Source organism: Tachyglossus aculeatus, chromosome 8 (genome assembly GCF_015852505.1).
Source record: "Tachyglossus aculeatus isolate mTacAcu1 chromosome 8, mTacAcu1.pri, whole genome shotgun sequence".
Lineage (NCBI taxonomy): Eukaryota > Metazoa > Chordata > Mammalia > Monotremata > Tachyglossidae > Tachyglossus > Tachyglossus aculeatus.
Genome location: NC_052073.1, coordinates 25534721 through 25561441, shown reverse-complemented (window position 1 = coordinate 25561441; position 26721 = coordinate 25534721). Strand labels below are relative to the sequence as shown.

At 52.2% G+C, this 26721-nt stretch overlaps 1 protein-coding gene across 3 annotated transcripts in view; it reads left to right on the top strand.

The window, feature by feature from the left end:
• The first annotated feature begins 3895 nt into the window (after positions 1 to 3895).
• PLCG1 (phospholipase C gamma 1) overlaps positions 3896 to 26721 on the top strand; it is an 88142-nt gene continuing 65316 nt past the window's right edge. For 2 of the 3 annotated variants that reach the window (XM_038749962.1, XM_038749961.1), the window contains exons 1-2: positions 3896 to 3991; positions 6089 to 6512. In XM_038749962.1, coding sequence (XP_038605890.1) covers positions 6290 to 6512 — 223 coding nt within the window. In that variant the 5' untranslated portion in view covers positions 3896 to 3991; positions 6089 to 6289. Of the gene's footprint in view, positions 3992 to 6088; positions 6513 to 26721 lie in introns of those variants that run through there. The other variant, XM_038749960.1, reaches the window with a different exon arrangement.

Here is a 26721-nt window from a genome sequence, read left to right as displayed (position 1 = left end):
TTATGCTGTCAATTCGTGTCTGACCCATAGCGACGCCATGGACACATCTCTCCCAGAGTGCCCCACCGCCATCTGCAATCGTTCTGGTAGTGGGTCCATAGAATTTTCTTGGTAAAAATATGGAAGCGGTTTAGCATTGCCTCCTTCCGCACAGTAAACCTAAGTCTCCACCCTCGACTCTCTCCCAAGCCGCTGCTGCCCAGCATGGGTTCTACGCTTTCTACCTGTGAATAAATAGGCTAAGTATCGACCTAGACTGGAAAGCTTGTCGTGGGCAGGGAAGGTGTCTGTTACACTATTATAGTGTACTCTCTCCAGCACTTAGTGCAGTGCTCTGTATACAGTAAATGCTCAATAAATACAATCGACCTACCTGTTTTTGGCTTGGCGCAGTTGCTCTAACTCTCAGGTAACACTCTGTTATACCCTCTCTTTTATTCTTAGATTGCGTGAGTCCCTTAAGGGTCAGGAACTGTGTTTAATTTTCACCCAAGCATTATTTCCCAGCCCAGTTCTAGCAATCGTATTTATTGAGCACTTACTGAGTGCAGAGCACTGTACTTAAGCATTATTTCCCAGCCCAGTTCTAGCAATCGTATTTATTGAGCACTTACTGAGTGCAGAGCACTGTACTTAAGCGCCAGAGAGAGTACGATATAACAAAAGCAGGCAGACACATTCCCTGCCCACAGTAATAAATACTATTATCACAAACTGTGACTATTCTAGTGATGATTGTTAGGGTTAGTGTTTAAAGATAATAGAAAGCAGAGCAGACCCAGCAGGGAAGAACCAGATTGGGTCAACGGACACAACCCTCCAATCCGGGCTTCTCTCATCCTGAGTGAAGCCCTTAACCATCAATCAATCAATCGTATTTATTGACCGATTGCTCTATTCAGTGCACTGTACTAAGCACTTGGAAGAGCATGTTACAACAGAATTAGCAGAAACGTTCCCTGCCAATGACGGGCTCACAGTCTAGAGGGGGAAGATAATCAGATTGGACACAGTCCATGTCCTTCATGGGGCTTAGTCTTAATCCCCATTCTACAGATGAGGTAACTGAGGCCCGGAGTCCTCCAATTCCCCTGTCAATCATTTATTTTAATGTCTGCTTCTCCCTCTAGACTGTGAACTCTCTGTGGGCAGGGAATGTGTCTACCACCTCTACTGTACTGGTTTCTCCTTAACGTCTAATGCAGTGCTCAGGACCCAGTAAGTGCTCAGTAAGTACCAATGGTTGATTGGGAGGAGAAAAAAAAACCCCCAAAACCACATACATATCTTAATGCTCGATTGCTTCCCCTTTCCTGAAATGTAATGGCTGCCTCCTCGGATAGATTGTAAGCTTCTTGAGGGTAGGAATCATGTCTACTAATTCTGCCATACTCTCCCAAGTACAATACTCTGAACAGAGTAAGCAGTATGGCAGAGTGGATAGAGCACATGCCTGGGAGTCAGAAAGTCACGGGTTCTACTCCCAGCTCTGCCATTTATCTGCTGTGTGACCTTGGGGAAGTCATCTCACTTCTCCGGGCCTCAGTTACCTCATCTGTAGAATGGCGATCGAGACTGAGTCTCACACGGGACAGGGACTGTGTCCAACCCGATTTGCTTGTATCCACCGCAGTGCTTGGTACCATGCCTGACACATAGTAAGCACTTAATAAATGCTATCATTCTTTTTAGTAGTAGTCGGAGGAGGAGGAGGAGGAGGAGGAGGAGGAGGAGTAAGCACAGAATAAATACTGTTGATTGATTGACTGAAGGGTGTGGAAAGGAAGATGGGAAGGGAAAAAGGGGACGAAGAAGGGGAGAAGTTGCAGTTTTCTCTGGCCCTTGTTCAACCTGAAATTCACTCCTTAGGTTTCTGTTGCTTTTACCCATGTCCTCTTAGCTCTCATCCCCTCCCACGGTTGCCTCGGGTCCATACCTTGTGACCTCCAGCCACCAACCGCTATGCCACCTTGGTGGCTACCAGCCGACTGGGGCCCACCAAGTTGTCAGTTGGGGCAGGATCCCTGGACACAGATGGGCCAGGGGAGGAAAAGGCCTATCCCAGCTGCTGAAGAATAACAAAAACTTTCAAAACACTCAGACTTTCCTACTAAAAAGAACTGGGGTCCTGAACAGGGCGGGGGCCTGGGATTTAGGAAGAAATCTGGCCTCTGCCTGTTTTCTACCCAAACGACCGGCTTGGGGTCGTTATCTGTCTTGGCCACAGGGATGACGGAACCATATGCAGGATGCACCTTTTCCTCCCTGCCTAGGCCGGTCGGTGCAGGGAGGGCCCTGGGTCCGGGTGAGATCTGTGCGCTGGCCTGTGCCCCCAGCCTAGGCCCCCCTTCCTCTCGGGCCTCTCCCGCCCCCCTCTCCGCATAAGCTTGTGGCCCAGATGGGCAGTGCCCAGAGGCCTGGGTAGGCCTGGGCATCGCTAGGTGCCGGGAGACTAGGCTGCTTTACTATACAGGAGGAGGAACAGGAGAAAAAGGAGGAGGAGAAGGAGAAAGAGGAGGAAAAGGAGAAAAAGGAGGCTAAGGAGGAGAAAAAGGAGGCTGAGAAGGAGAAAAAGGAGGGGAGGAGAGGAGACGGAGGAGACAGAGGAGGAGAAAAAGGAGGAGAGGAGAGGAGCAGAAGGAGGAGGTATTTAATCAATGGGCGACGTTTGAGCACATACTGGATGCAGAGCCCTGTAACTAGCTGTTTGAGAGAGTTCGAGAGTCCAGCAGAGTCGCTGGACACAGTCCCTGCCCACAGTGAGCTTACAGTACGGAGGGCTATGGGAATTCCAGAGATCTTAGGTGTATTTTAGGAAAAACTTTGTCCCATATCTTTATGAATAAATTGTTAGCAGGGGCAGTCCTAGTTACAGGAAAGTTCTATTCATTTACCTTCTTCCCCTCCCCACAGCACCTGTATATATGTTTGTACATATTTATTACTCTATTTATTTTACTTGTACATATTCTATTTATTTTATGTGGTTTATATGTTTTGTTTTGTCAGCTGTCTCCCCCCTTCTAGACTGTGAGCCCGCTGTTGGGTAGGGACTGTCTCTATATGTTGCCAACTTGTACTTCCCAAGCGCTTAGTACAGTGCTCTACACACAGTAAGCGCTCAATAAATACGATTGAATGAATGAATGAGGAGGAGAGGAGATGGAGGAGGAGAAAAAGGAGGTGAAGGAGTAAAAATAGGAGGAGAGGAGCAGGAGGAGAAAAAGGAGTAGAAGGGGAGGAGAGGAGAAGGTGGAGAAGGAGAAAAAGGAAGAGGAGAGGAGATGGAGAAGGAGAAAAAATAGGAGGAGAGGAGCAGGAGGAGAAGAAGGAGGAGGAGAAAAAGGAGGAGTAGAAGGGGAAGGAGAGGAGAAGGAGGTGGAGAAGGAGAAAAAGGAGGAGGAGAAAAAGGAGGCCGAGAAGGAGAAAAAGGAGGAGGAGAGGAGACAGAGGAGGAGAAAAAGGAGGTGGAGAAGGAGAAAAATAGGAGAGGAGCAGGAAGAGACAAAGCAGGAGTAGAAGGAGGTGAAAAAGGAGGAGGAGAGGAGCAGGAGGAGTAGAAGGGGAAAGAGGGGAGAAGGAGGTGGAGAAGGAGGAGGAGAAAGAGGAGGAGACAGAGGAGCAAGAGGAAAACCATGGGGCCATAAGGAAACAGTGGAACAGGCCTGTGTGTGCGTGTGACTCCCCCCTCCCTCCTCCTCCTTCTCTTCCCTCCCTTCCTTTCTCCTCCTCCTCCTCCTCCTCCTCGCCCTGCCCCTGGGAGGGTGGAGCCCCTCCTGCCACTCAGCTCCCTCTCTCCAATCCTACAGGTGTCTGGGGCTGCAGCCCCCGTGGGGCAGGCCGTCCTGTGGCTGGCTCTCTCCCCCTCCTCCTCTCCCTCCTCCTCCTCCTCCTCTCCTCCTCCCCCGCTCCCCCCTGCTCCCGCCCCTCCCCGGGTGCACATGGGCCGGGCGCTCTGAGTCTGTGCGAAGCCCTGCGGCGACGGTAGCAGGTACCGGGGGGGCCCGGGAGGGGGGTCCCTGGATGCGGGGGGGGGGGGGGGGGGGGGCTTTGGCCTCTCCCTGCTTTGTTTTCCTGCGGGCAGGGAAGGGGCTCCTGGGCCACGACCATTTTTCCCGGGCCTCTAGGGAGGCGGTGGGGGGTCCCGGGGTCCTGGGACTCCCCCATGGCATCTGTCCCCGGGGGGCTCCTCCCCAGGGCGAGGGGAGGGGGCTGCCGGATCCCGCCCAGACCCCTGTCTCTGTGTGTGCCTGCCTTTCCCATTTTTCCTTGTCTTCAGCCATTACTTCCTGAGCTCTCGGGAAACCTTGGCCGCCTTGGAATTATGCGGGGAGGGGGACACACAAACACACAAAGGGAAAGAGGAGAGGGCGAGCTGGGCCCTGGGTGGCCTGGGTTCCGGACGGGCAGGTGGGCGACCACCCTTCCCTCCCCCCCGCCCGCCCCCTCCCTGCTCCAGGCCGGCCTAAGGACCGGCCCCTAATGATAATGATGATGATGGCATTTGGTAAGCGCTTATTATGTGCCAGGCACTGTACGAAGCCCTGGGCATCCATAGTCGCCGGCCTGCAACTCCTGGCCCGTAGCCCTCAGTCTGCAGGGCCTGGCCTGTAGCCCCCCTCCCTGAAACCGGCTTGTAACCTTGTTCTGCAACTCCTGGCCTGTAGCCCCCTTCCTGCAGCCCACCCCGGCTTGTAACCCTGTTCTGCAACTCCTGGCCTGTAGCCCCCTTACTGGAGCCCACCCCGGCCTGCAGCTACTGGCCCGTAGCCCTCGGCCTGCAGCCCCCAGCCCCCTACCTGCTTGCATCCCCCCTGGCCTGTGATCTTGCTCTGCAGCTCCTGGCCCGTAGCCCCCAGCCTGCAGCCCCTGGCCCGTAGCCCCCGACTATCAGCCCCTCTGGCCTGTAACCTCACTCTGCAGCTCCTGATCCCTAGCCCCCTTCCTGCAACCCCCACCCCAGCCTGCAGCCCCTGGCCCATAGCCCCTTGTCTGCCTGAAGCCCCCCTGGCCTGTAACCTCACTCTGCAGTGCCTAGTCCGTAGCCCCCTTCCTGCAGCTCCTGGCCCATAGCCCCCAGCCTGCAGCCCCTGGCCCCTAGCCCCTGACTTGCAGCCCCTCTGGCTTGTAACCCCGCTCTGCCACTCCTGGCCCCCTTTCTGCAACTGCCCTCCCGCTCCGGCCTGCAGCTCCTACCCTGTAGCCCCCGGCCTGCAGCCCCCCCTGGCTTGTAACCCCACTCTCCAACTCCTGGCCCCTAGCCCCCTTTCCGCAACCACCCTCCCACTCCAGCCTGCAGCTCCTAGCCTGTAGCCCCTTCCCCGGATTTGCAGCCCCCCGGCCTGTAATCCCGCTCTGCAACTCCTGGCCCCAAGCCCACTTCCTGCAGCCATCCCCGTGGGCCTGCAGTTCCTAGCCTGCAGCTCTCCTGGCTTGTAACCCTTCTCTGCAACTCCTGGCCCATAGTCCCCTTCCTGAAGTCCACCCCGGCCTGCAGCCCCTGGCCCCCTACCTGCTTGCAGCCCCCTTGGCCTGTAACCTCCCGCTCCTAGCCTTCAGCCCCTGGCCCCCGGCTTGCAGCCCCCCGGCCTGTAATCCTGCTCTGCAACTCCTGGCCCCTAGCCCCCTTTCTGGACACCCCCACCCAAGGCTTGCAGCTCCTAGGCCGTAGGCCTGCAGTTCCCCCGCCCATGGCCCCTAACCCGAAGCCCCCAGCCCCACGAGTGCAGTCTCCGCCAGCCCCGCTAGTGCAGTCTCCGCCGCCCAGGAATGCTTTGTGCTTGGCTGGTTTCGGTTTAAGGCTGAGCTGGAGGTTGGAGTGAGGCCTTTCCCGGCAGTCGGCGGGAGTGGGAATGCAGGGGGGTAGAGAGAGAGTGTGTGTGTGTGTGTGTGTCTGTGTGCGCACGCTGGTCTCCCCAGATGTGCTGGGGAGTGGGTACCGGGGCACATTCATTCATTCAGTCTTATTAAGTGCTTACTGTGTGCAGAACACTGTATTAAGTGCTTGGGAAAGTGCAATACAACAGTAAAGAGGTGTGTGTTTGTGTGTGGCCCCAGCCCCCTGACTCGTTCTCTTTCTTGTCCCCAGAAGGAGCGGTCCTGCAGCAGCATCGCGCTATGCACTGAGCCCGGCCAGCCGGCCGCCTGCCTCCTCCTTCCCTGCCCGCATCGAGCTATCCAGACGCCTACTTCCTCCTCCTCCTCCGGTCCCACCGGTCCTACGGGGGTGACGAGGCCGTCATCTGGAGAGGGGCAGGGGGCTCCCCGGAGCCGGGAAGAGGCCCAAGCGATGGCGGCGGCGGTGGGGGCGGTGGGCGCCTTCAACGGCTTCGCGCCCTGCATCCAGTCCGAGGCGCAGGCTGCCCAGCTCTGCCGGAGCCTGGAGGTGGGCACCGTGATGACTCTGTTCTATTCGAAAAAATCTCAGCGTCCAGAGAGGAAAACTTTCCAGGTCAAACTGGAAACCAGGCAGATCACATGGAGCAGAGGCTCGGATAAAATCGAAGGAGGCAGTAAGTTTTAGCCCCCTCCCCTTTTCCTAGGGGTTGGGGGATTCTCTTTTATTGTTATCGTCACTCCTGATTTTTTATTTTTTCTGATAAGAATCTGGTTTAGTCTGAGCGACGGAACCATGGCCGGTGATATCAACCTGCCCTGGAACAGGCTTGGATGTTGGTGGAGTGGGGTTTGGAGGACAGTTCACTAGCAATTTCTCGCCTGCTTGCAAGTCGGGAATGGGAAAACATATATGAAGTCCACCACCTCCTGCCTTAACCCCAGTTTGGTGTAATAATAAGAATAATTGTCGTATTTGTTAAGCCTGACTCTCTGCCGGCACTGGGGTAGATACAAGATAATCAGTTGGACATGGTCTCAATCCCCATTCTACAGATAAGGAAGCTGAGGCCCAGAGAAGTGAAGTGACTAGCCCAAGGTCACACAGCAGGCAATTGGCAGAGCCGTGATTAGAACCTAGGTCCTTCTGACTCCCGAGCCCAGACTCTGTTCGTCTCTTAGCTTCCATTCATCTCAGAAGGGAGGAAGGCAGTGTCCATCCCTTCTTGGCACTCTTTGGCCTATCAGTGTTTCTCATTGCCGCCCCCTCCAAGCCGGGCGTTTCTCTTACTTGACACTTTTCGACATCGGTGGTAGGCGCCAAAACACTTCCGAGTTACAGCTGGTTCGAAAATCAAAACATCGTGTCCGGAGAACCGCCGCTGGGGACTCTTCAAGCCCTGATAAACCTCCCATTTTGCTGACTTTGACTTCAGGTCTGGAGGTAGAGAGATTTAAAAATTGCCCTGTAAAGACGGCACAAAAGTGAGCCTAGGGTGTTTGGGTGGGCCTGCCTGAATGTTGGGGTGAAACTTCGCCCCGCCCCCCAGAGCCTACCCAGTTGGTTACCTGCCCCAAATACCTCCCTTTTAATAATAATAATAATAATAATAATAATAACGTTATTATTTAAGTGCTTACTATGTGCAAAGCACTGTTCTAAGCACTGAGCACTGTTCTAAGCGCTGAGTAGTAAGGCAGCTGCACTGTTCACTATCTGCTGTGGTCAGAGAGAAAGGGAAGATTGTTCTTTTTTGAGAAACAGCGAGGCTTAGTGGATATTCATGGGCCTTAAATTCATGATACTCAAGTCAGGAGGACTTGAGTTCTAATCCCAGCCCCTCCATGTGTCTGCTCTGTGACCGTGGGCAAGTCACTTATCTGCACCTCAGTTCCCTTATCTGTAATATGGGGATTAAGACTGTGAGCTCCTTGTGGGACAGGGACTGTGTCCAACCTGATTAAAGTCTATCTACCCCAGTGCTTAGAACAACACTTGGCTCATAGTAAGCACTTAATGAGAACCCTAACTTTTTTGAAACTGTTTCTTCTCAGTGACTGAGGGCTAATTTAAAAATGAAAGGCAGAGGGGAAAGAGAACATTGAATTCTTTATCATCCTGACATACTCGGAGACCAGGACTCCCCTCCTAAAAGATGAAAACAGTGAAGGAGTCGCTCAGTCGAATTTATTGAGTTACTGCATGCAGAGCACTATACTAAGCGCTTGGGAGAGTACAGTATAACAGACACATTCCCTGCCCACAACGAGCATACAGTCTAGAGGGGGAGGCAGGGTCTATGGAAACAGGAAAAGACAAGCCTCCAGCGCAGCAAACCTGTGTCCACCTCGTTAAAACAAGGGCAGTCTGTCAAATGAGGAGAAGGTGACCAAGTAGAACGGCCTTGGTAGATGTTTTCCCGGCCGGATGGTGCTTTAGGGTTTTTGTTATCGGTTTTTGAGGTTGAAGTAATCCTCCATTAAGTCCACAACACCTGGTTGACTATAATTACCAAACCTAGGGTAATGTGGCCCGGTATGGACTTGTAGTAGCCTGGCCGGGCATGGGCTAGATGGGCCTTCGGTTTGTGAAGCAGGAATTCTCATTTGAGTTGCTCAGACTTGCCCATGAGCCCCCTGGTTGGGGAGAAGGGGGCCTATTGGCCAGTGCGTTGTTTTATTTTTTTTCCTTCTGTACTGTGAACTCGTTGTGGGTGGGGAATGTATCTGATGTTATATTTTTACTCTCCCAAGCGCTTAGTATAGTGCTTTGCACACAGTAAGCACTCAGTAAATACGATTGAATGAATAAATGAATAAATGAATGGGGCAGTGAGTTTAGGTCCAGGCTTTCTTTGCCTCCCTCGTGCGCTGGAGTTAGAGGAGCTAAGAGACGGTTCTAGTTCCCTCCTTCCCTGACAGAACATTGTAATCAATCATCTGCTGTTCAGTCGGTTCCCTAGATGGTGACTGGGGAAGTTTTTTTATTGTCCTCTCCCCATCGCTTAGTGCAGTGCTCTGCACACAGGAAGCACTCAGGTAATACCATTGATGGATGGATTGATTTTGGAAAATCCACATCTGATCTTCTGAGGAGGTCCCAGTGATTTGGGAAGCTTTAAATGAAGGAGGTCCTGGAGAAGCGGGCCAAGAGGCACGGGGAGGATAAAGAGGAGAGAGAAAGGAGAAAACCAAACACCAGGAAGAAATTACGTGTGGGAAAGAGAGGAGTGGCTGAGCTGCATTTGGGTCTAGCAGAGGTCCTGAAAATCTGGTGCTGGAAAGGGGGAGCTGGGCCCAAGGGAGGTCAAGGAGGTGTGCTTCGGCATTCTGAGCTGCCCTGGGCAGCCACCTTCTGGTTCCCCAAATCCCGGGGTTTCCTATGGAAGCCCGAGATGCCCCTTGAATGCAACACGACTGGAGAGGGTTGACCAGCTGGCGTGGCCCCGGTACTCGCTGGAAGATGCCGGGTCCGAAGAGGAGCCCGGTAGCACCGTGGAAGCTTGCTTGCTGCTCTTCCTCCTCCAGGACCTTTGCTGGCCTCTGGAGTGGAGCAGCCAGAGAAGCAAATCGGGCTAGGGAAGCACCCTCTAGGCTCCAAGCCCGCCCCGGGTCACCCAGGACTCCCCAAACCTTCTGCAGGAGCCGGGTGGGAGTCGGTCTGGAAGAAGCAGAATTTAGCCTGGGACTCAAGTCAGTTAAAATAAGGGTTCAGAACCTGTGGGACTTCAGGAAATGGCTGCTGAGAAGGCCCGTACACTCATCCTCTCCTCTCCCCCAGACATCGTAGAGAGGCCTCTTTCTCCACGCACCACCCCATTTCTCCGGGGTCCCCCTGCTCCAGGTTTGGAGCTCACCTGAGACCCAGGTGACTTTTTGGGTCACACTGCTGCATCCCCACGGCTGCAGTTATGTGTTTGTGCATATGTGATACTTTTGATGTTGTTTTTACCCACTTTCTGGGGCTCTCTAAGGAGGGAGGGAGGCAGGGGAGCGTGTGTGTGTCTTTTTTTGTTTTCATTCTTTTCAGGATCACACAATGCTGTCCTTACCCTTGCCCTGAATTAATTGAGTATGCCTTAGGAGGGGCCTGAGGCCCGGTGTTGGCTTCTGAGACCCTCTCTCCTCTCTGTCTTTCTCTCTGCCTTTCTCTCTTTCTCTCTCTCTCTCTCTCTCTCTCTCTCTCTCTCTCTCTCTCTCTCTCTCTCTCTCTCTCTTTCTCCTCCTCCTCCTCCTCCCTCCATCCCAAATGGAGAATTCTCATCGTCAGGGGGTGATGGCCGGGTTGCCAGGGAGCTCTTGGCTCGGACCTAATGTGTAGTTAGTCTGCTGGGGAGGGAGCTTTGAGAGGCCAAGCTCAGTGGCCACCTGGGTCGGTGGAGAAGTCTCTGGGATGGGAGCGCGCTCCTCCGCGGGTCAGACCAGCCAGGGGCTGCCCCTATCATCTCTTCTGCTAAGGAAGGCCCTACTGAATCTAGTACGACCATCCACCCAGTTTCTACTGGACAGTTTGGTTTCCAGTCACCCGTCCCTGCCCGGCCTGTTTGTGCATCTTAAAATCAGCGCCCAGCCTCCTGCTGCCATGGCTGCCTTGTTCTGCAACGTGGATCTGGCCCAGGTGGTGTTCATACAGACCTGGGGGTAGGGGGTGGTAGTTGCTGGCTCTGGAGTAAGTCAAGGGTCCTCCCAGAATGAGCCTGAAGGATTGCGCCGAGTGTCTCAGAAGAGCATCCTGTTATCCTGGGTGCCTGATGTGATCCAGGAGACCTCAGTGGGTGGCCCTGGTCTGATGTTGGTGAGGGTCACCTGGAGCTGTGGCATCTGGGTCTAGCTCGGGTCTGAACCCCTAGTCAAGTGGTACTTGGTGGCAGCATGCGTGTGTGTACGTTTGTGTGTGTTTGTGCGCGTTCAGCTCAGTTTTCCCCTGCCTTCCCTCCAAGTGCTTAAGGCCCTAAGACGGGGCAGTGGGTAAAGGGACGCTGAAAGCCCAACCAGGTGGTTCTGTGATCCAAGCTGGCTGCAGAGCCTTCTCTTACAGCATGGTGGTCATTTCAGCTCTCCCTTCTCCCAACTTTCCAGAGATCCCAGATGGAGCTGGGCAAGGGGGTGTCTTATTCAAACCTCTCTTCCTGCCGCTCCAGTCCTTTGCTCTGCCAGCAGCCAGCGCGGGCAGCCTTGAGCACCCGGCGGGGCAGAGCCCTGTCTGAGGCCCAGGGAGGAGTGGCAGAAAGAAGATGCGGTCCGTGACTGCAGGGAGTTTTCCAGTCTATTCCATGGAAGTGTGGGTGTGGAGGGACAACCCCGCCGGCGACATTCGGGGTCTGGGGGCCGGGGACCCTGGCCAGGAGGAGAGGGGTCTCATCCCTGTTTCACCCCCACCTGTGACTCCTCGGTCTAACATCCCTTGTCGTCCTTTGCTGATTTCACGTGGTGTTTTGTGGTTTCACTTACCGTCTCTATGTGGCTGCCTCCTAAATCTCCCTCACCAGCCTCATCCTGTCTCTTCTGCAGTCTTGCATTTCTTCCTGTCTGAAGGACATCCCAGCAAGGATGTTCTGCCAGCACCTAAAGGTCAACATAAATTGAACTTCTCATCTGCCCTACCAAAGCCTCTCTACCTTCACAGCATCTGAATCCTACCCTTCCTCCATTCAAACTGCCACACACTGGTTTAAGCCCTGTCGTTACCTGGCTTAATGACTGCATCGGCCTCCTCGTGGATCTCCCTGCCTCTAGCCTCACCCTTCTCCAGTTCATGCTACGCTTTGCTGCCCGGATCATTTTTCTAAAAAATTGGTCTGCACACTGCCTCCCACCCCTCAAAAGCCTCCATTCCTCTCTGAAGCAAGCAGAAATAGTAATAATCAAATAATTAAAATAATTATGGTATTTGGTAGCGCTTACTATGTGCCAAGCAATATTCTAAGCGCTGGGGTGGATACAAGGTAATCTGGTTGTCCCACATGGTGCTCACAGTCCTAATCCCCATTTTACAGATAAAGTAACTGAGGCATAGAGAAATTAAGTGGCTTACTCAAGGTCACACAGCAGACAAGCGGTGGAGCCGGGATTAGAACAACACGTCCTCTGACTCCCAAGCTCGTGCTTTTTCCACTAAGCCATGCTGCTTAGGCACTCAGTCAGCTCTCTCCCCTCAATTTAGTCTCTCTCCTCTCCCGCTACACCCCGATCCGCACATTTTGTTTCTCTCGAGCTAACCTAGCCACCGTGTCCTAATCTCACCTCACTCTCTGCCAACTCTTTGGTCACTCCTTCCCTCCTGCATGACATTTCCTCCCTTCATATCCTGGGCACCACCTTCAAAGCCCTTCTAATCAGAGGCTTTCTCTGATTAATCTCTCATCTCCCCACTGTACTTTTGCCCGTATTACCACTCCAGCTCTCCTGTATTCGCTTGGATATTTGCTTCCTCCATCATAACACTTATGTACATATCTTTAAACTGTTGCTTGCCCATACCTGTAGTTTATTGTAGTGTCTTCTCTGGTAGATTGTAAGCTCCTTGAGAGTGCGGATCACGTCCATAAACTCTACTGGACTTTTCCAAACACTTAAAACGGAGCTGTTTGCAGAGTAAGTGCTCAACAAATACCCTTGATTGGTGGATTTATACCATTGCATTGTAGGCCCCTTCTGTGATGACCTGAATCCCTGCCATTTATCCCCTGGAGGGATCAAGGGATCTAGCCGAAGAGTCCAAAGGGTAGAGAGCAATGGAGCCTAGTGAGTGAAAACCCGGTTGTAGTCAGACTCCTTCGCCTGTTCTGTGGGTTAGGCTGTATCTCATGAACCCCTGGGTGTCTTTCTCATCTCCTGGCCACCTGTCTACAGGTAGCTCTGTCTGGTATCCCCCACGAACCTTCCGCCTCCATTTTTGTGTCTAACTCTTTGTGTTCCTGGACACTGAGTTGTCCAACCCAAATGAGCATGACGTAGTGGATAGAGCACAAGCTGGGGAATTAGAAGGTCATGGATTCTAATTCCAGCTCCAACTCTTGTCTGCAGTGTGACCTTGGACAAGTCACTTCGCTTCACTGGGCCTCAGTTACTTCATCCATCAAATAGGGATTGAGACTCTGAGCCCCACGCGGGGCAGGGACTGTGTCCAACGTGATGTGCTTGTATCCACCCCAGCGTTTAGTACGGTGCCTGGCACATAGTAAGTCCTTAAGAAATGCGACCACTACTATTATTATAATTACTAATATAATTATAGATTTTGGCCTGCCAGTGGTAGAGAGTCCAGAATCCAGGATTGAGGGGAGGAGAACAGGGGCCTCTTGGCACAGGGCCTGATGTCACCATTCTTTCTAAAAATGGGGAGGGATGCCCCATCGAAACCACACAAGCACAGCACAGAAGGCTGGGTTGTTAAAGCTGCTCTCTTTTGTCAGGGCGGATCCCTGGGCCGTTCACTTTTCTTCGGGTTTCTCCAGGTCCGTCGTGTTCCACCCTGCCGCCCTGGCATGCCCGAAGGCCTGAAGAGCTCAGAAACAACCTTGGGTCATTGAGCACTTCGTTTATATAATTCTCTTAAGTTTTCTGCTTCGAGAATCTTTCTCTTCCCCTCTGGTTTTTCTTCGTGTCCTTGGTCTGGGGGCCTTGGGTGGCGGGGAGGCGCAGGCCTCGTTCTCCAAGACTGAGAGCTGCCAGCATCTCCAGCTAAGTGTTGGGAAACAGCGGCCCAGGTGTGTGCAAATCAAAAAGCCTTCAGGCAATCTACCGGGACTCTTCAGCTGTTGTTTTTATCCAGGGCAAAGTGAGCTTCTCATAAGTTCTGGGAGGGTGAGACCTTTAGCCCAAGCCCGAGGAGCCCAAATCCTTGCGTTTGAACTTTTAAACTCCCACCACAGTGCTGTTCCTTGGCAAACTGTAGTCATTTTCTCTGCCCCTGACTTCCGCCCGCCTCTCCAGCTTTTAATATGTTGTTTATTAGCACAATTCAGGGTCAGGAGCACAACATGAACGGGAAGCTGAGCCGAAATGAATCTTGGGTCTTGCATTTCCACCACTGCACGCTTGCCCCTTCCCTCGACACTTCCCCAGTCCAGTTAGGAAATAATCTTGGGGTGGGGCCCAACCCCCAAATCTTGACCCAGCCAGGTTGATGCCACAGCCATTTTGGCTCCTTGAGGATTGTTATGGGAAGGGAAGCTGTCTGCTAATTCTGTTGAGTTGTAATCTCCCAAGCTCTTAGGCGGTGATCTGCACATAGTGAGGGCTCAAAAATTACCATTGATTGATTGATCGATGGCCTCTTCTGCCATCCTGGACTGGATTTGCACGAGCCGTGGAAGGACGAAACTGATTCAGCTGCAAAAACTCTCTTGAGACCCGGGCCCGGAGCGGTCTAATTCTCCGTGGCCATTCTAATCTCCTCACTGTACCTTGCTCTCGCCTGTCCCGCCGTCGACCCCCGGCCCACGTCATCCCCTGGGCCTGGAATGCCCTCCCTCTGCCCATCCGCCAAGCTAGCTCTCTTCCTCCCTTCAAGGCCCTGCTGAGAGCTCACCTCCTCCAGGAGGCCTTCCCAGACTGAGCCCCTTCTTTCCTCTCCCCCTCGTCCCCCTCTCCATCCCCCCGTCTTACCTCCTTCCCTTCCCCACAGCACCTGTATATATGTATATATGGTTGTACATATTTATTACTCTATTTATTTATTTATTTATTTTACTTGTACATTTCTATCCTACTTATTTTATTTTGTTGGTATGTTTGGTTCTGTTCTCTGTCTCCCCCTTTTAGACTGTGAGCCCACTGTTGGGTAGGGACTGTCTCTATGTGATGCCAATTTGTACTTCCCAAGCGCTTAGTACAGTGCTCTGCACATAGTAAGCGCTCAATAAATACGATTGATTGATTGATTGATTGCAGTGACGGCGGTGGGACTGAGGCCCACAGTTTTCAGGAGCAGCCCTCTAAAAATTAATCCTTTGGGTGGACAGCATGGGCCCAAGTGACTCCTCTTAAATCCAGCACACAGAGAAATGCCATTTTAACACAGGCCCGGTGAATGCCTGGGTTTGTTTTCCTGAGCATCTTCTAAAGAGTTTGGGGGAGAGAAAGAGAGATTCATCCACCTACCAGCATTGGGCTGGCTGTGGGCGGGTGTGGCTCGGGAGCCCAGCCTTCCGCCAACCTCAGTTGGCTCTGCTTCCTTCCCAGAGCCCAGTTTCTCCACTTCCCTCTTGTGAGGCAACAGATGGGTTCAAAGCACGGGCTTAGGTGTCAGAGAACGTGGGTTCTAATCCCTGCTCTGCCGTGTGATCTTGGGCAAGTCACTTCACTTCTCTGTGCCTCAGTTACCTCAGCTGTAAATTGGGGCTTGAGACAGTGAGCCCCAAGTGGGACAGGGACTATGTCCAACCTGATTACCATTATTATTACTAAAATGCCTCAGCCCATGCCGTCCTTGGCCGGAGATGGATGTCTGCGGAGTCTCTCATGTGCCTGTCCCTCTGTCCCAAGTACCTCAAGCGTTGCATTACCAGGCAAGGGAAAGCCGAGATCCAGATGAGGTCTCCCAGTTCTCTGACCAGCCGACAGAGGCGAGAATAGGGCACCGACTCTGGTCTTGATGACAGTTAAGCTCTCCCCCAACTGGGAGAGCTCTGTGTCAGTCAGTTGTACTTATTGAGTGCATACTGTGTGCAGAACACTGTACTAAACACTTGGGAGAATTCAATATAACAGACACATTCCCTGCCCACAGTGAGCTTACAGTCTAGAGGGCCCCTCTCCAGCCAAAGTAGAGAATGCAGGATGTTGTGGGGGATGGGGTGCGTTTTTAAATTTTCACCAGAGCTGAAACGATTCAGTCTAGATAGTCTCAGCCAGATAGATCTGCACACATCCAAGCCAACGGGCTGTCGACCTTGCTGGGGTCATTGCCACCCGGAGAGAGCCTGGTGGAGACCCTGTACACAGCCGGCCCTGACTCTGTTTGCTCCCTTCTGGGAGTCCTCGGGGGCCTCTCCATTGCCCGTCTGAAATAGCTTGATAACTTTCATTCACACTGCGATTTTCACATTTGTTATCTCACATTTGTCCTCACAACATTCTTCTCTGTCAGGAAGGGAGAGGCAGGTGTTGTCATCCCCATTGTTCAGGTGAGGAAAAAAGAGGCCCAGGGAGGTTCAGTGACTTTCCTGTGGTCCCACAGCAGGTCAAGGGCAGAGCGGGGACTAAAACCTGGATCCTCTGATTCCCAGCCCCCTGCTCTTTCCACTGGGCCATCTCACGGCAGGGGAAGAAGGGGTTTCTGCCTCACCCCCTCCAACTCCCACGACCGATCGATCAATCATATTTATTGAGCGCTTATTGTGTGCAGAGCACTGTACTAAGTCCTTGGGAGAATACAACATAATGTAACAGAGTTGGTATTCATTCATTCAGTAGTATTTATTGAGCACTTCTGTGTGCCGAGCACTGTACTAAGCGCTTGGGAGAGAGCAGTATAACAATATAACAGATGCGTTCCCTGCCCACAGTGAGTTTACAGTCTAGAGATAGCCTTGATCAGTTAGTCTCCCCCGTCTTCTTCCCTTCGAGCGAATGAAAGTGACTCTGTTATTCTGTGCTGTTGAGCACTGGTGGTGTCAGGAGTGGTTTCTGAGATCTTTCCTTCCCCGCCGGCTGGTCCCTGGGGGAATCCATTGTGCTGTGCCCCAGGCATTGGCCAGGCTGGGGGTTAACGGGCTGACGAAGCCTAGCCACCCCATATCTTGTGGTTGGCTGCGGTGGCAGCTTTGGATTTCCAGGCGCCCAGTTGTCCTCAGCACCAATGGAGAAGCAGAGCGGGGTGGGTCCTCAGAGGCTGCTGGGATTTGAAACAATACTAATAATTATGGTATTTGTTAAAGCGCTCACAAGGAGCAGTATGGCCTAGTGGAAGGAGCACAGGCCCCGGGTTTTAATTCCAGTTCTGGCACGTGCCAGCAGTGTGACTCTCGGCAAGTCACTTCATTTCTCTGTGCCTCAGTTACGTCATCTGTAAAATGGGGATTCAGTACTTGTTCTCCTTCCTATTTAGATTGTGAGCGCAACACATAGTTAAGGCTGAACTAATGTCACAGTCGTTATTAGTAATTATTATTACTGCCTACTAAGTGCTGGGGGCAGATACAGGATAATCAGGTCAGACAGTCCCCATCCCAGGTGGGGCCCACAGTCTGTTTTTGAGTGCTCAGCCGGTGTCCACTGGGGCTGGCAGCGTGAGACACACAGCCTTTTTTTATGCTATTTGTTAAGCGTTTACTGTGTGTCAGACACTCTTCTAAGCGCTGATGTAGATACAGGTTAATCAGGTAGGACGCAGTCCCCATCCCACATAGCGTCACAGTCTTTATCCCCATTTTACAGAAGAGGGAACTGAAGCCCCTAGAAGCGAAGTGACTTGTCTAAGCAGACAAGTGGTGGAGCTGGGATTAGAACCCAGGTCTTTCCGTCTCCTAGGCCTGTGCTTTCTCCCCAGCATCCAGATGGAAGAGAGAGAGAGAAACACCCTGAGCCAAAAAGGCCGGAGGTCAGGGGAGAAGCCACCTGGGTTTTGAGGAGATGCCAAGCCCGACAAGGAGCCTGAGAAATGAGCTGGGGATGGGTGGGAAGGTGGGGGGAGGAAGAAGCGGCAGAGGTGGGGTGGGTGCTGTTGGCTGGCTCTCCTCTGGTGGGGAGGGGTGGTGAGTCAGGGTCTTGGCTCCTTGGGGTTCTCCAGTCTTGGTTGGGGTGTTACGAGATCCATAGGGAGGCCTAACTTTGCACTCAGTGTGTACCCTACCTGCAGTCTGTGTTCGTACCTGCCTCCCATGCTAGACAGAACTTGTGTTCATATCTGTTAATCATATACTATAAATTTTCATAATGTCTGTCTCCCCCTCTAGATTGTAAGTTCGCTGTGGGCAGGGGCAGTGTCTACCAACTCTGTTGGATTACACTCTCCCAAGTACAGTGTTCTGGACACAGTAAATGCTCAATAAATACCATTGATGATAATAATGATGGCATTTATTAAGCACTTACTACGTGCAAAGCACTGTTCTAAGCACTGGGGAGGTTACAAGGAGATTAGGTTGTCCCTTGGGGGGCTCACAGTCTTAATCCCCATTTTACAGATGAGGGAACTGAGGCACAAAGAAATTAAGTGACTTGCCCAAAGTCACACAGCTGACATTGGCAGAGCCAGGACTCGAACCCATGACCTCTGACTCCAGAGCCCGTGCTCTTTCCAGTGAGCCACGCTGCTTCTCTGTAGCCACGCTGCTTCTCTGATGATGGTTGTTGATTGTAAGCTCCTCGAGGGCAGGGATCATACAATCCGACTCTTGTGCTCTCCCAGTAATATAGTGCTCGGCTTGCAATAAGCACTCAATAAATGCTGCTGATTGATTAATTGGTTAATTGATTGACCCCATCGCCACGGAGCCTCCATTTTACTGTCCAGGCTGCATCTGCCCAGAGCTCATGTATTATTTTGAGGTTTTGGGTTTTTTTTGGTTTTTTAAATAGGGTATTTTTTAGGCACTTGTTATGTCCCAGGCACTTTACTAAGAGCTGGGGTAGATACAGGATAATCAGGTCAGACATAGTCCCTGTACCACATGTGTTCACAACTTTAATCTTCATTTTACTGAAGAGGTAACTGGGGCCTAGAGAAGTGAAGTGACTTGCCCCAGGTCACACAGCAGACAAGTGGCAGAGCAGGATTGGAACCCAGGTCCTCTGACTCCCAACCCCGGGCTGTTCTACTAGGCCACGCTGCTTGTCACACAGCTCGTGAGCAGGGAATGTGTCTATTGTTATGTTGTACTCTCCCAAGCAGTTAGGTACAGTGCTGTGCACACGGTAAGCGCTCAGTAAATACGATTGAATGAATAAATGAACAAGAAGTATCCATTTTGGGACCAGATCTGTGCAAGGCTTCATAAGACACCGGACGTGGAAGATGTCAGAGCAGGCTGCCGCATGGCATCAACTGGTGGTCTCGGAGCCACAGTGTGTGACACCCACCCCCCTGCCCCAAACCATCTCAGAACCCAGCCAAATCTCCCAAACCTCTAGAAGCCCAGTTTTTGTGGGGGGATTTTGCTCCAGAGAGCTCATCCTCCTTCCTCTTGTACCCCCTCCCCTCTTTTCCTGGGATGATTTTCTTGGAGCTGAGGTAGATGGGGAGGGCTCTCAAGTATCAATCAATCAGTTGTATTTTTTGAGCGCTCACTATATGCAGAGCACTGTACTGAGTGCTTGGGAGAGAGAATTGGTAGAAACGTTCCTTGCCCACAAGGAGCATACAGTCCAGATGGGGAAACAGATGTGAAAATAAATTATGGATATGGACATAAATGTTGTGGAGCTGAGGGTAAGAGGAAAATCAAGTGTTTGTAGGGTACAGATCCAAATGTACATCTGTTCCACCCTGGGAAAGTGGGAACCCCCGCTCCCCTCCTCCCGCCCAGGAAAGATGCATTGTTTCCAGAGGGGAAAAAGGAGGCAGTAAGACTAAGAGGGAAGTTGACTAAAATGCAAATAAGCGATTAGGCTCCTTTCCTTGATTCAGAATTCCCAGCTTCCATCTCAGGAACTTGCTGGCCTGGGTGATCTTTGGATTTGAAAGCAGGGCACGAAAACGGTTCATCCTGAACGCAGAATGAACCATGTGGACCAACGTATGTTCGGCACGTGTTTCAGTTTTTTTATTTTTGTAAAGCCAGAGGGAGAACAGAACTCTTAGGGCAGAGTCTTGGACTTCACTGGGGCTGTACCTCTGATGGCCAGATCTACCTGGGAAGACCCCCTCCTGGAAGGGTCTCCAAAGGCCCCCCCTCCCTCCGTGTTGCCTTGTTGAAGGGAGATGTGGGCTTTAGACTTCTATTTATTCATTTTTTGCTCCAACCCTGGTCTCGATTGAGACCAATATGGTTCCTGGGTGACTCCTTGCAGTGGCTGCTTTTTCTGCTTTTCCTCCAGTGGGCTAACGATTTCTCCTTAGAGGTATCAGGCTGGTTTCCTTTTTAATACCTTGTTTTTTGTTGTTGTTTTTGCAAGGCACTTTTATTCCCAAATGCACCTTGGGTCCTGGAGGTGGGGATGGGCCCTGAGGAGGGCCTCGGCCACAAGGGTCTTTGGGGCAGGGATGCTGCTTGGCCTATGTCCGATGTCTCAAAGGAAATATAGGTGGAATGCCTTACCTGGAATGCCCAGGTTGCCAGCTCCCTGTGGACGAAGCAACCATCGTGCATCTTTCTGCTACTGATCCAGCAATGTCTTGGCATGGAGAGCCTAGTCTGTGTGTGCAGAGCCTGGGCCTCATCCTCACCAGACATCACCCCTTCCCCCCCGAATTCAGCCCTCAGGTGGCATCATCAAGCTTGCCCACCTGGGATCCAGGGCCTGGGGGGCCGCAACACAGAGTAGGGGGGACACGACTCTTTGTATAGCAGATGAATTTGCTCCCAAGGTCCTTTGTGATAGACCACCCCATTTCCTCCCCAGCCCTGGAAAAACAATCCTCAACAACCCTGAGTACAATAGACAAACAGAAGAGTTGGACCCCTCCCCCGGGATACCCGGGGCACAGGGATGGGTGAGGTTTCAGCTGGGCAGCCTGCATTATTGATTATCTTACTTTCACAGGGTTAAACAAAGGAAGAAAGGCGTCTTTAAGAAAGGCTGAGCCGCACAAAGGCCTCCGAGGGTGGTTTGGCAGGGGTGACCGGAGCCTTTCAATGGGGGCACTGGTCTGAAACCCAAGGGGAGGAGGGTAAATCAGGAGCATTTGGGGGGCAGCCAAGGTGGCGAAAGAGCCGAGGCAGTGATGGACTGACAGTTTGCCAACGTGGGGAAGAAGGAGAGCTGGGGGTCTGGAGACAGGAGGCGGAAAGGGAGTGTGGGTGACGTTATTCATTCAATCGTATTTATTGAGCGCTTACTGTGTGCAGAGCACTGTACTAAGCGCTTGGGAAGTACAAGTTGGCAACATATAGAGACTGTCCCTACCCAACAACGGGCTCACTGTCTAGAAAAGGGAGACAGACAACAAAACAAAACATGTGGACAGGTGTCAAGTCATTTGAATAAATAAAATTAAAGCTAAATGCACATCCTTAATAAAATAAATAGAATAGTAAATATGTACAAGTAAAATAGAGTAATAAATCTGTACAGACATATATACAGGTGCTGTGGAGAGGCGTAGGAGGTAGGGCGGGGGGATGGGGAAGAGGAGAGGAAAAAGGGAGCTCAGTCTGGGTCGTTAAAGCAGAGGGGTCCTGATGGAGCCAGGCCATTGAGATTGGAGTCTTGTTCCCTGTGACTTGGGGGTCACCGGTGGTCAGTTAGTCATATTTATTGAGCATTTACTGTGTGCAGAGCACTGTACTAAGTGCTTGGAAAGTACAACTCAGCAACAAAGAGGGACGATCCCTACCCACAATGGGCTCACATTCTAGAGGAGGGGAGACAGACATCAAAACAAGCAAACAGGCATCAATAGCATCAGTATAAATAAATAGAATTATATATATGCACATCCTCTGACCTGCACCTTCCAGAGGTGGGAGATGGATGTAGTAACTGGATGCAGGGAGGGCCCCACGGTGGGGGGGCCTGTAAACTCTGGACTGTAAACTCACTGTGGACAGGGAATGGGTCTGTTATAATTTAATAATAATAACAGTAGTGGTATTTAAGTGCTTACTACGTACCAGGCACTGTACTAAGCGCTGGGGGAGATACAAGGTAATCAGTTTAGACACAGTCCCTGTCCCACATTGGGCTCAAACTCTTAATCCCCCATTTTACCTATGTGGGAACTGAGGCATGGAGAAATTAAGTGACTTGCCCAAGGTCATCCAGCAGACAAGTGGCGGAGCAGGGATTAGAACCCAGGTCCTTCTTATTCCCAGACCCAAGCTCTATCCACCAGGCCACGCTGCTTCTCATAAGATTGTAAGGCTTCTCACATCTCTGAGGTCCAGTCTTGGATTTATCCATCTCTTCCCCCATCTCCGGGGCCTCCCGCTTGAAAGAACTCAATCAATGAATGGTATTTGTTGAGTGCTGACTATGTTCAGAGCACTGTACTAAGCGCTTGGGAGAATACAGTCCAACACAATTAGCAGATACGTCCTGCTGCCCGTCAGAGCTGTTTGCTCTCTCTGTTCCAGCCAAGCAAATGTTCCCTGTTCCTGCCTCTCTACTTATTGTCTGCTGCCATTCCGGGCGGTGATGGATTCCTTCCCCGTTCAGCCCCAGTGGGGAGAACAGGAGCTGAGACCCCTGTGGCTCTCCTCTAATGCCGACTTTCTCACTGTTCCTCCATCTCGTCTATCGCGTCGCTGACTCCTTGCCCCTGTCCTGCCTCTGGCCTGGAACTCCCTCCGTCCTCAAATCCGACAGACAATTACTCTCCTGCTACCTTCAAAGCTGGAAGCAGCGTGGCATAGTGCCTAGATCATTGGCCTGGGAGTCCAGAAGGTCATGGGTTCTAATCCCGGCTCCGTCACTTGTCTGCTGTGTGATCTTGGGCAAGTCACTTCACTTTTCTGGGCCTCAGTTACCTCATCTGTAAAATGGGGATTGAGACCATGAGCCCCACATGGGACAGGGACTGAGTCCAACCCGATTTGCTTGTATCCACCCCTGCATTTAGTACAGTGCCTGGCACATGGTAAGCGCTTAACACATACCACAAATATTATTATTATTGAACGCAAATCTTCTCCAAGAGGCCTTCCCTGACTAAGCCCGCCTTTCCTCTTTTCCCACTCCTTTCTGTGTCTCCCTGACTTGCTTCCTTTATTCACCCCTGCCCCCCTCCAGCACCACACTACTTATGTCCATATCTGTAATTTATTTATATTCATGTCCGTCTCCCCCTCTATACTGGAAGTTCATTGTGGGCAGGGAATATGTCTGTCATATTGTTACATTGTACTCTCCCAAGCGCTTAGTACAGTGCCCTCCTAGACTGTGAGCCCGTTGTTGGGTAGGGACCGTCTCTATACGTTGCCGACTTGTACTTCCCAGTGTTTAGTAAGGTGCTCTGCACACAGTAAGCACTCAATAAATACGATTGAATGAATGAATGCTCTGCACAGTGTAAGCACTCAATAAATACGATTGACTGCCAGACTAGTAGGGCTGAGGACCGTGGCCAGGCCGGACCCACCCGGGGCTGTTCGCCACAGCCTCTTCCCCTGGGGAAGCACTAAAATGGGGGCTTGGCCCCTGCTTCTGAGCCCCAGCTTGGAAGGCGTGGGATGGGCAGGAGATGGGAGTACTCTTTCACCACTCCCTGTGCCCTTACAGCAGGGTCTGGCTCCAGTGGTGGTCTGGGAGAGCTGGGAACGCCCGTTTGGGAGCCCTCCTTCCTTGAAGTACTGGAGAACACGTGTTTTGGTTATGCATGTTCTAGTCCAGTGCTCGGCAAGCCTGAAGGCTTTAGTTCTGGCGTTTTCTAATCCGGTGCCTGGCAAACCGGAAGGTTTTGTTTCTGGCGTGCTCTAATCTAGCGCTCTGCAGCCGGAAGGTTTTAGTTCTGGTGTGCTCTAATCCAGTGCCTCGTGCCTGGAAGATTTGGGTTCTGGCGTGCTCTAGTCCAGTGCTCTGCTGCCAGAAGGTTTTGGTTCCGGCGTACTCTCATCCAGGGCTCTGCAGCTGGAAGGTTTTGGTTCTGGTGTTCTTTAATCCAGTGCTCTGTGGCTGGGAGATTTGGGTTCTGCAGTGCTCTAGTCCAGAGCTCTGCAGCCAGAAGATGGTCGATAATCCCCCGGGTGGATCTGTCCGTGGCGGCAGCGGAGAGGACGTATCCAGTGGGTTCCTCTGCTGCTGCTCCGCACTAGGGGTGGGCAGGGGGTTCCTCCTCAGCCGGGCAGCCCAGTCCACCCGTGGGAACGGACAGAGGCGGCTGCTGAGCAATGGTGCCCCCCTGCCCCCCCCATGGGTGGCCTCCCCTCGGGCAGGGGCATGGAGCCGGAGTTCCTGCCACGGCGACGGTGTCCGGTCGTGGCTCCCAGCCGGGCGAGGCTGACGGCCTGATCCGGGAGAGCCCCGCTCCCCGGGCAGCCCCCAGCTCCAGCCGTGGGCCGCGGGGGGGAACGGGAAAGGGCGGGATGAGCGGGGTTTTCCTGAACCTTTGTCCCCTCGGAGCCTGGCCCCGGTCGATTGTCAGGCTGGCTTGTTTGCGAGGCGGTGGGAGTTGGGTTGTCAAGGGAGGCCCTTGGTTCCTGCCATGCCTGTTGCCAGCTCCTTGAGGTGGCAGAGGGACAACCCCTCTCCCCTCCACCGGCCCCGGCCTTCCTCTCTCCCCAACCTCCTATTCCCCTTCCCCGCCGGCTCCCGACCTCCCTCCGCACGACAGAGCTTCCAAACCCAGATTGGTCATTCCGGGACCTTTCTAAAAAGCCTTTTCCCAAGTTACCATTTTCCCTACTGGGAGGATGGGCCTTGCTTTACTGGGAAACACTACCGGAGGGGGGATGTTGGGGAGGGAGAAACTGGGTTAGAGGTGCCCCAGGGGGATGGCCTGATTCGGGGGGGAGGGTGGGGGGCAGCTGTCTGAATAGCCTTTTCCTGTTTATACACTGGGAAAAGGTGGCGTAAAAGCAGTTGGTCTCTGTGCCAGGTTTCTCTGTCCTGGCCTGTCCCCCCCTCCCCGTTGGCCCCTGTTGACCCCCACAGCTGCTGCTCGGCCTAGGCCTGAACCAAGCCACCTCTGGCTACGTTGTCACCATCAATCCTGGCCAGGCAGGGCTAGCCCGGGCCAGGAGGTGGAGGGCTTGTGCTTTCTCACGCACTCCATTTTTTTTCTCTTCTTTTATGGTATTTGTTAAGCGCTTACTATGTTCCAGGCACGGTACTAAGCGCCGGAAGAGATACAAGCTAATCAGGTTAAACACAGTCCCTGTCCCGCATTAAGGCTCACAGTCTTAATCCCCATTTTACAGATGGGGAAATTGAGGCACCGAGAAAAGAAGTGACTTCCCTGAGATCACACAGCAGACAAATGGCGGAGGTGGGATTAGAACCCAGGTCCTTCTGACTGCCAGCCCCGGGCTCAATCTGCTAGCTCACACTCCTTTTCCCTACTGCACCAGCTGACTCTAGGCTCTGGGGTAGATAAAAATTAATCAGGTTGGACATAGTCCCTGTCCCATATAGAGCTCACAATCTAAGAAGTGTGTATCTCTCTCTCTCTCTCTCTCCCTGTCTCTGTCTCTATGTCTCTTTCTATGTCTCTCTTCCTCTCTCTTCTCCTCCCCACCACCCCCACATGGCATAGTGGTTAGAGCACAGGCGTGGGAGTCATGAAGTCATGGGTTCTAATTCCGGCTCCGCCACTTATCTGCTGTGTGACCTTGAGCAGGTCATTTCACTTCATTCATTCATTCAATCGTATTTATTGAGTGCTTACTGTGTGCAGAGCACTGTACTAAATGCCTGGGAAGTACAAGTTGGCGCTTCTATGTGCCTCAGTTGCCTCATCTATAGAATGGGGATTGAGACTGTGAGCCCCACGTGGGACAGGGACCGCGTCCATCCCGGTTTGCTTGTATAATAATAATGGCATTTATTAAGTGCTTACTATGTGCAAAGCACTGTTCTAAGCGCTGGATCCACCCCAGCACTTAGTACAGTGCCTGGCACATAATTAGTGCTTAATAAAAATCATAATTATTATTCTCTCTGTCTTTCTCCTCCCTTCCCACCACCACACTCGATCTCTCTCAAGGAGGGTGCAGAGCTTTCTGTAGCTCTTCGGTGAGGTCCTGGAGGTGGCAAGGAGAAGGTAGGGTGGGATGAAAGGGCAAAGGAGTGGGGAAAGGGGTCACCTCCGGGCCTGGGCCTGCTTAGGTTATAAGCTCTTTGTGGGTAGGGAACGTGTCTACCAACTCTATTATATGGTGCTCTCCCAAGCGCTTAGTACAGTGCTCTGCACACAGTAAACACTCAATAAATGCCATTGATTGAGTGATTGGCTGATTAGACTTTCCAGCTTCAGTATTGTTGGTGTAGGGGTGGAGCTGGGAGGCCATGACTTTTCTCCCAGCCCTGTTTTGCTGCATCCCCTCCTCTCTGCATCCCCTCTGTGGAGCCAAATTCCCTGCTCGTCCTGGGGCAGGCCCGGATGGGAGGTGAGAAAGGAGACTTGCATGGGCCAAAGAAGGACTCCAGTACAGCACTCAGGTTCATATCTGTATTTTATATTACTGTCTGTCTCCCCACCTCTAGGCTGTAAGCTTGTTGTGGGCAGGGAGTGTGTCTGTTTATTGTTGTATTGTACTCTTCCAAGAGTGTTCTCTGCACACAGCGCTCAATAAATACAGTTGAATGAATGAATGAATGATTCCTGCTATCCTGGGGGCTCAGTGCTACATCAAAGGGTGGTCCCTGCTCTCTGGCTCAGAGCTGGACTGCCTCCTCTCCCCCACGGCTGGCTGGGGACTCCAGACACGTGTTGATCCTCTCAGCAATCAATCCAGCACTTAGAACAATGCTTTGCACATAGTAAGCGCTTAACAAATACCATTATTATTATTATTATTATTATCAGTGGTATGCTTAGTGGAAAGAGCACGGGTTTAGGAGTCTGAGATCATGGGTTCTAATTCTGGCTCCGCCACTTGTCATCTATGTGACTTAGGGCAAGTCGCTTAACTTCTCTGGGCCTCAGTGACCCCATCTGTAAAATGGGGATTAAAGCTGTGAACCCCACATGGGACAACCTGATTACCTTGTATCTCCCCCAGTACTTAGAACAGTGCTTGGCACGTTGTAAGTGCTTAACAAATACCATCATTATTATTCTTGTTATTATGATTGAGCACTTACTGTGAAGCAGCATGGCGTAACGGATTGAGCATGGGCTCT